This window comes from Otolemur garnettii, unplaced genomic scaffold (assembly GCF_000181295.1).
Source record: "Otolemur garnettii isolate 467f Iridium unplaced genomic scaffold, OtoGar3 scaffold00002, whole genome shotgun sequence".
NCBI classification, from domain to species: Eukaryota; Metazoa; Chordata; class Mammalia; order Primates; family Galagidae; genus Otolemur; species Otolemur garnettii.
The window spans coordinates 13,179,399-13,188,676 of NW_003852397.1; the positions used below are offsets into that span (position 1 = coordinate 13,179,399).

General features: G+C 48.6%; 1 protein-coding gene across 2 annotated transcripts; it reads left to right on the forward strand.

Annotated features, from left to right (window-relative positions):
- The first annotated feature begins 1,217 nt into the window (after positions 1-1,217).
- Positions 1,218-8,993, forward strand: VGLL2 (vestigial like family member 2). 2 transcript variants are annotated; one of them, XM_003781620.2, is made up of 4 exons: positions 1,218-1,508; positions 3,794-4,103; positions 6,133-6,654; positions 7,888-8,993. In XM_003781620.2, the coding sequence occupies exons 1-4, from the start codon at positions 1,428-1,430 to the stop codon at positions 7,926-7,928; spliced, it is 954 nt and encodes a 317-aa protein (XP_003781668.1). In that variant the 5' UTR covers positions 1,218-1,427; the 3' UTR covers positions 7,929-8,993. The 2 variants fall into 2 exon arrangements, with proteins under 2 accessions (XP_003781668.1, XP_012660927.1); XM_012805473.1 differs by lacking the exon at positions 6,133-6,654.
- Positions 8,994-9,278: the final 285 nt, after the last annotated feature.

Below are 9,278 nucleotides of genomic sequence, written 5' to 3' on the forward strand. Positions count from 1 at the left end.
CCACTATTCCCGTGATGTCCCTTCTGCCACTTGACCCAGCCAATAGAAACAGCCTTGTCTCAATTCCTTCCTAAATTTGAAGGACTGAGGATTCCCCGTTACACTCCGTTTACTCGGAGTTTGCGGGAAGGTTTGAGGAGGATGGAGGGGGTGTGAGGAAGGAGCTCTGAGTCAGCAGAGCTCGCAGAGGAGAGAAGGCGGTGAGCGTTTCACAGCTGAGGCGCTGACTCTCTCCCCTCTCTAAAATGAACCACAGCGTCGCAGTTATCACCGCTGAAGAGGTAGCAAATGTCCTCTCTGACTTCTTGTAATTTCTAGGATGCCTGCTTTTAGAGCCGGTGAGTCCCTTTTCAAAAAAAAAAAAAATTACCAAAACCTTAAAGGACGCGGGCCAAGGAGACATCGGCATGGAAAGCCAGGCGTCCGGGGACCGGGTAAGGCCTCCTGGACTCCTCGAAAGCAGTTCACACCCGGAGCAGCCAGAGGCGGGGCACGACTCAGCCTAGCGGCTTCGGTGGAGGACATCAAAGAGAAAGAGGCGGGATCGAAATTTAGACCAGAGTAAAGGAACTGCCTAAGGCAGCGGAATTGGGGTGTGGTGCTGGGGGCCCCAGGACCCGGTCGCAGGAGGCGCAAAGGAGGTGCGGCTGGGGACAGCAGTTACGGGCTTCGGCCACTGCCATTTCCCCGCAGAGGGAGCTCCTCTGAGCAGGGAGGAGTCCCCAGACTGCTTCAACATGCTGTCTGCGACTCCTGGATCCCTAAGGACAGCACATTCCCTCTCCAACAGGATTCTCTCGATGAGCCGAGAATCTGCTCCACCTTGACTGTTCAGCGTGTGAGTAGGACGCTCCCAGGAAGACTCTTGTCCTGAATTTTCTTTCTTTCTTTCTTTTTCTTTTTTCTTTTATTTTATTTTTGTGTAGGAGCCCGGATCCCTCCCTTTATCCTATTTGAGCTGGATAGCTCACTACTCGCTGAGCGAAACCTGAAGCTCCACTATTCGGATCGCACTGTCTACTGCACCCTTGGCCTGCAGGCGAGCTGCGGGGGAGCCCCTTGAAACACACCGGCGGCCCCTCTGACCAGCGATCCTCGCTCCCTATTGGCCCCCCAGTTCCCGCCTCCCCACCGCCCCTTCCTCCTCTGCGGCCCAGAGTGGCGTCAGCACGCCCGCAGAGCGTGGGCTTTAAAGGTCCTCTAGCTGGAGCCCGGGCGCTTCCGTCCCGGAGCGCGGTCCGGGCTAGAATCGCAGGAGTAGGAGGGGAGCGAGCCAGAAGGATCCCAAGCCGCCGAGCGCGGTGCCCCTTTCTTCTGTCGCGGATGACTTGGGAGCTCGGGCCCAAGAGCCGCCCGTGCAGTACACCTAAGCTCCGCCGAACCAGAGTTGATGAAAAAACAGCTAACCGGCTCCGCTGCGGAGAGCCATGAGCTGTCTGGATGTTATGTACCAAGTGTATGGTCCTCCGCAGCCTTACTTCGCAGCCGCCTACACGCCCTACCACCAGGTACGTATCTCCCCTGGGTCAGGACCAGGACTTAGGGGGCGGGTGGCGGGTCCCCGGCTTGCCGGAGCCTAGCCAGTACGCCGAGGTCCGAGGAGCGTCCCGCCCGGATGCGGGGATCGCTACGGTGCCCCACGGCTGATTGTACAATTAGCGAACCCCTTTGGCTTGTCCATTCGCTGTCTCTGGAAGGCAGCTACATCCTGCTGGTGCGCTTCTGGGTCTTCCTGGGACTAATCCGAGGAGAACCGCACAGGCTGAATCTTCTTCACTTGGTTTGTCAGACTCCAGATTCTTCGAGCCTGGTGCAGGTGTGGGGTGGGAGGAGGCTGCGGATAGAGCTCAGGCAGGGGTGGAAAAACAAACTTTGGTCCCAAAGGGGAAAATGACCAAAAAGCAAAGGCCAGTCTTTCTGTCTGAGATGCAGAGGCCTGCACGTTCTCTTTCTGGCAAGCTTATCTCCGGAATAATTTCTAACATTTCAATCTCGGGCTATCAGAACAATCAATTGTAGAACCAACGAATTCGTTTTAAAGGGCACTGAGCAGAATGCGTTCGTTTTGTTATCTTTTGCTTTCAACTTTATGGGAGTGCGACTGGCCCGACAGAGGCGAGCTTCTTAGACAACACTTCGCCTTTCTGGAGGCTGAGTAGCTGAATCAGTCAGCCCTGCTTTCAACAAACTCACTTTTAAGAAGACCGCTCAACCCTGCTTCTGCAAACTTTTCAAGTTCTGTTTATTTCTGCCAGTTTTTCTTTTCTTGGGGCTTCGTCTGTTTGAACAATTTTTCATTCCATTTCCTCAGCTGACATATCAGAAACCGGGGACAGTAGTCTAGGGAAAGAATGAAATTATACACCTGGGGGTTTGTAGGGGTCCAGACCAGGTTCAAAAGTGAGGGCCCAGACTACTGCTTGGGAGAACTTGAAATCGTGGTATGCGCATATGCCCTAGTGGATACTTTCATAAATTTTGTTTGCAAATTCACTATGTCTATTCGGAAATTTCCCGCTGATGGAACGGGTAGGTTTTGCCTTTTATTTTCCTCCCTCCTCTTTTTCTCTTTGAAACTTTTCCATGTAGAGTTTGTTTTGTCTCGATGTTAATTCTAGGAATTGCCCAGAGTCCCTTCTTATAAAACAGCTGGGAACATGTAGGCATGTAGGCATGTAGGAAGTGATGATATTACTAAATTACTGGAGCTCCTTTCCAGGATGGGAGTATTGCAAAGATCCTGGTTGGTTTTCTGTCTGGTCCTTTCTCCTCCTGGACCCTGGACCAATCTATTGCCTGAAGAGCTCCAGTTCCTTTTCATGTGACTGGGGCCCCCCTTCAAGGCCATCTCTGCCTTTAGAATGTGTCAACACCGCGTTCAATCCATTGCTCATTTCTTACAAAGTGTTCTCAGCAGCGGCACTTGGTTTGTAACATTACTATCAGACATCACCATTTACTCAGCCCCCCAGCCAGGATCTTAACATTTCTTCCTTCTGCTACTTTTTATTATTTCCTCAGTAAATATGGAGATGGTGAGGGTGGAAATATTCATAATCTTCTAGTCCACTGCTTTTTCCTTAAAGAGAAACCTACTTAAAAACTGAGATACTTTTAAATGGACAGAGCATGGGTCACCAAATGTCAGCTTGCATTTATTAAAATCATCCATCTTTCCCCAATCACAATGTTATCCCACATTTTTGCCCCATATGATTCATTAGTACATGGGATCATTGCAAACTTTTTGTGGACTTCATCTTTTACATTCGTGGTTGCAGGAGGTGGACTTTTGTGGGTGTTTTTCCTCCGTTCTACTATGAGGACGTTTAATCCTGCATTTTTGTGCTTCTGCCCTGGATTCTGAGGCAGGGAACAGTCAGGCCCTAATTGGACTTGAGTGTCCTTTACCCTTGGAGTTGGCTTTCAAAAATATATCTGTCCTGAGCCCAGCTGTGAGGTCAAACTTAGCTCATAATGTGGCTGCGTAGATGTCTTCTCAAACCTTCACCCAGACATTTTAGGAGAAATTTCCATGTGGCCCACCAGCAACTCTAAGGAGACTGCCAACCAGGGACAGCAATCTCCTCTATGGAACCAGTCTCTTGCTGGGGTGTAGGTCGGGAGGACTGATGCCCCCTTATTGCTGGTTTCATACTGAGAGTACAAGAGGTAGTCACAGATGCTACTTTCCCCATGGATACCTTAGGGAGTGGGATGAGGGAGTTCAGTCTAAACACAATTTGTGATCTCTTTTGAAACTGACATCTCTATTCTTTCTCTCTTTGATCAGAAACTAGCCTATTACTCTAAAATGCAGGAAGCCCAAGAGTGCAATGCCAGCCCCAGCAGCAGTGCCAGCGGCAGCTCCTCGTTTTCCAGTCAAACCCCAGCCAGTATCAAAGAGGAAGAAAGCAGCCCAGAGAAAGAATGCCCACCAGAGGCGGAGTACATCAACTCCCGCTGCGTTCTCTTCACCTATTTCCAAGGGGACATCAGCTCTGTGGTGGATGAACATTTCAGCAGAGCCCTGAGCCAACCCAGCAGCTACTCCCCCAGCTGTACTAGTAGCAAAGCACCTAGGAGCTCTGGGCCCTGGCAAGGTGAGTATGGAGCCCTGCCGGGAGGAACAGAAGGAGGACCCTGTCCATCTGGGGGTCCACTTACAGGGACCCGAGGAGATGCAGCTGAAAGAATAGTAGATGTCAGAGAGGGGTGAGCAAGAGCATTTAGAGAAGGTCAGGAAAATGAAGAGGAAAAAGGGAATGGGTATAAGATCTCCTCTGAAAGAGGCAGATATTAATCCAGAAAAAACACTGGCCTTGAAATTCAAAGTTTGTGTCTTGACTCCTCCACTTCCTAGCAATATGACCTTGGGTGAGTCTCTTAACCTCTTTAAGGTCGCTCTATATACTGGTATCTAAAATTAGAATAACACTTGCCCTCCTAACTATCCCCACAGAAGGCTGGAAGACTCCAACATAAAAATGTATGTAAATGTGCTATGGAAAATGAGAAGTTTCCAGCACCCTCCCAAAACAGGAGGTAGAGAATCCTCACCACCAACTTACCCAGCACTTCCCAATTTTGGGAAATTTGCCCAGAGGAATAAGTTCTAGACCTCCCCCGGAAGCAAAACTTACTAAAACTGATGTATGCCTTTTGCCAGTTTCCAATTATTGGTGAAATCCAGAAACAAAAGTGTCACAATAAGTAGAGTAACAAAGAAAGAAACATGTAGGCACTGCCAAACATCTCTAAGGTTTCCCCCACATTTCCTCTTTATTGTTCTACCTTCTTCACAAAGTACTACTTTACCCTAGCCTCGGACAATAATTTATTAGAAAAGTCAACTAAATCTCTCTTCTATTCTAAAATTTCAACTTCCTTCATTATCAACAAGACAAAGTTTGGGGGAACCATTAACCTAAGCTGTTTTGTGTGTATGGCCAGCTGAGAAATGAGGACTTTGTGGAAGGAAGGAAGGAAAGAATTTTCATTCATTCATTTTCGTTTGTCTGTTGGGAGGAAATGACAACATACACACACGTTTTTTTTTTTCTTAAGAGAGTTTAACACTTTGCACAAGCCTTCTCCATAGACAAGACCCCAAAACATTAGTTTTAAATACAGAATTATTTTTATTCTTCAGTTGGCAAAAGTATTTTTAACAGGAAGGCTGTTCACCGTTTAAAAAGCATTTTCAAATCATTTAGAATTCTCTAGTATATGGTGCAGAGACCTTCGACAGAGGAAGTGCTCAATAAAGCTTCCTTGAATTAAGTAGCTGTATTTTTCTCCTTCGCTACCAATGGTAACAAATAAATTTGATCTAAATGCTGTTTTCTTAAAATGCTACCAGACTGTAGGGATCGACAGTGGTACTTACCATAATTTTTTATTATCCCTGGTGCCCTCGCTTTGACGCAGAATGTTGACTTAGAAAGACCTGACCCATCGTGTCCCGCTGTGCAAATAATACAACCACCCTTTTAAAATGACTAGTTTACTCTTTTGCTTGAGTTCCTGGAAAAAAATATTTGTAAGAAGGTTTCTAGAAAGAAAACTAATAATAACAAGACTTTGATATTTGTCGATGGGCCTCCACGTCTATCTGAGAGGCCTCGCAGGGGCAGTTTCTGAAACAACGAGGGCTGAGACTTGAGAAAGGCGAGTTCGCTATGCGGCCGACCAAAGTGGAAAGAGGTATCTTTAGCTTCGGGAGAAGCTGAGGCTGAGAAAGGGAGGCCCGTGTCTGCTCTGGCAGCTGGCCAGAGTGGGGGAATGTTCTTTGCACCCCAAAACTTGGGTCTGGAGGGAAGGAGATCTCCGATATTCCTTCTCCTGCCGCCCCCCGGTTTGGGCACTGGGGACGCGTCCGGGAAATCGGATGAAACCGACCATCTCCCCCGGCGTTCGCGGAAGCACCCCTTCGGCGGTGCCCAGGCCGCGTTGTCACAGGCTGCAGCCCCCTTAGGCGCTGCTCCACGGGCGGAGGCTGCCGGTTTCCGCGGCGCCGGGACTTCCCAGTTCGGTGACTGCAGCGCGAGTAGAGCTGTCACTGGCAGGTCCGCGATCGCGTCTCGCGGCGGTGACACGCACCTCTCTTCCTCTCCTCCCCTCCGCCCGCAGACGGTTCCTTCCCGATGAGCCAGCGCAGCTTCCCCGCCTCCTTCTGGAACAGCGCGTATCAGACGCCGGTGCCCGCGCCGCTGGGCAGCCCGCTGGCCGCCGCGCACTCGGAGCTGCCCTTCGCAGCCGCCGACCCCTACCCTCCGGCCGCGCTGCACGGCCACCTGCACCAGGGCGCGACAGAGCCGTGGCACCACGCGCACCCACACCACGCGCACCCGCACCACCCCTACGCTCTGGGCGGCGCCCTCGGAGCCCAGGCTGCCGCCTACCCGCGCCCCGCCGCGGTGCACGAGGTCTACGCGCCCCACTTCGACCCGCGCTACGGGCCGCTGCTGATGCCCGCCGCCTCGGGGCGCCCGGGCCGCCTCGCACCCGCCCCGGCCCCGGCGCCTGGCAGCCCGCCCTGCGAGCTCTCGGCCAAGAGCGAGCAGGCCGGCGCCGCGTGGGCCGCGCCCGGGGGACCCTTCGCCAGCCCCGCAGGGGAGGTGGCCCAGGGCTTGGGCCTCAGCGTGGATTCAGGTAAGCAGAGGGGGGAGTGTGACCTCCCTGGAGTCCCTCTAGTCCTGGTCACAGCTCTAGGCTGAGTGCGAGACCCCCTTTCTGTGGCCCGAGGATCTGCGTGACAAGGCTGTGTTTCAGCTGACAGATGACCCTGTGTTATCAGAGTTGGTGGGACGATAAAGTAAGGACCCTGCCCTAACATGGCTGGTAATTCTTAAAAGAAGACTTCTTTTGAAAATAAAATTTTGGGCTAAAGTTCTAGCTCTGCGCTGTTCAATAGAGTAGCCATTAGCCACATGTGGCTGCTGAGCACTTGATATGTGGCTAGACCAAATTACGAGGTGCCGTCGGCGTATAATACACACTGGAATTAAAAAACTGTGCAAAGAAAGAATGTAAAATTCACCTCATTCATGTTTTTATATTGATTGCTTGGTGAAAAATTTTCAACACATTCTGCATCAAATATATTAGGTTAAATAAAATGCATTATTAAAATTAATTCTCACTTGTTATGCTTTTTTCACTGTGGCTGGTATAAAATTTGGAATTATGCCTGTGGCTTCCATTGTATTTCTATTGGACAGCTCTGATCTAGAGTACCTGCAGAGAGTGTAGTTTAAAACCCTCTGTGACTTGGGGACAGTTATAAGGAAAGAAAAATATGTGACTCTGATATTGACTAAATTGCCACAATAAAAAGGTCTCTTAAAAAGGTAAAACTTTAAAGAACATAATAATGCTAAATCTCTGGCTTAAAGAGTAGAATTTGAAAGGTACGTTTAAATAAGGCTTTGGGGAGTTTTGCTTTCTTTTCTTATTTTTAGGGCAAATAAAAAAACCAGTTATGTAATAAGTGCACACTTGCCTTGTAGTCCTGCTCCCCCTTCCTCCAGGTGAAGATTTGACTTTTCTCTTTGCTTTGTGTTTACTTTCATTTACCAGACTTTTGATGAAGGCTGTGACTTTCACAATAAAACAGTAGTGTTCATATTTCTCTTTCCTTAAATACTCTGTGCCTTCCTTCTCCCACTCCTTCTCTCTCCCTCTCTTTCTTTCTTTTCTCTCTCCCTCTCTCTCTCTCTCTCTCTCTCTTCTAATTTCAGGTGTGCAGCCTCAGGACAAAAACAAGGATGTGTACTGGTTTTAGACAGCCAGCTTCTTCCCTGTAGGTCTCTGCAATAGTACAGTTGGTGGCACTCAGAGCTCAGATGGAGTGGGTTTGTAACAGCTTCTGATCTTGGTTTGCAGCTCGCCGCTATTCTCTTTGTGGTGCGTCCCTCCTGAGCTGATCTGCTGACCCAGGGTTTCCCCTTCCCTTTCCCTCTGACCAGCCTTGGAGGCTCAGCACCTGTGCCTCTCACTTCGTGGATGAGGACGTGGGGGGAATGCAGAGACTTCAAACTTCTCCGTGTATGGAAAACCAAGAACCACAACTACAGAAATTTCATCTAATACTAATTCCCACTGCTGTAAGAGCGGATGGACCCAAAGACTCTGAATCATGTTGGCCAAAACAGTGGAAATATCTGTGGTGAAATCACTTAGTCAGGTGATAGGATATCATAAGCTTTCTTGGAAAGGGGGAAAGACAAGGAGACTTTTGGTGTGAATATTTTTTATGCTGATGTGAATTCTTTCATTAGGTAGTGTGAGCATAGCACTACTGACATGGATATCCTCAGATTTAAAATTGTGTATTTGCATCGAAGACTGTGGTAGAGATGTAAAAAGAAGCAGATTCCTTCTTCCTCTGCGCTCAGCCTCCAGCTCCCTTCCTGCCCATCATCTCCCCACAACACCCACTCCAGACACAGAGAAACACTTTTTCCTTTGGACTGTGAACATGGAAGCCTCAGTCTGAATGTGAGTGGCAAGTGGCTTATCTCAAGCCACCTGCCCGAGTCTTACTGCAATGCAGCTGTTGTAGGACAACTGTTTAAAACTCCAGAAATACATCCATCCACCAAGGTGGCACTTCCCAGTGTTTGGCAGAACAATTGCAATGGCACTGGATGTATTTTATATATATGTATGTATGTATATCATTTTTTTTACAAGGAACATTTTACGATGAAAGAAGAAACTCTTCTCTGCTTGCTTTCCCACAAATTCTGTCCTTCATCTATGGTCTGGATGAAAAAAGCAAAAAGAGACCCCCGTTTTTCCATGGGAAAGAACTAAGACTCATCACGAGGGGAAGAAACGTCCATGGAGTCTGCAATACCTCAAATATTTTTCTCAGTCTGTGTGGTTTGGTCACTTTAGTGTTGGGGCAGGGGCAGAGGCCTGTGCCCGGGCAAAGCTGAAGGTGATGAGGAAGAAGAAATGAACATTAAAGATGTCTATTTACTGTGGGTTCATTGTGTTGTTTCATCGAAAGAAAATAAATATCTTAGTTTTTCTTTAGTAAAATAAAGTAATTTATGGTAGCGTGATCTGATCGGTAATATTACATGTGTGCATAGATGACTATAGCTATATGCGTATTTATGCTTCTTTGTTGTTTTGCCAAAGTGTTTTCTGTGTTGTGAAATCTGTTAACCCTTTCCCACTTCTAAACAACCCTGGAGATAAGAAGTTAGGTGAACCCTCTCTCTGTTTCACAGATGAGAAAATCATGGCCACCGAAGAAGCTAAGG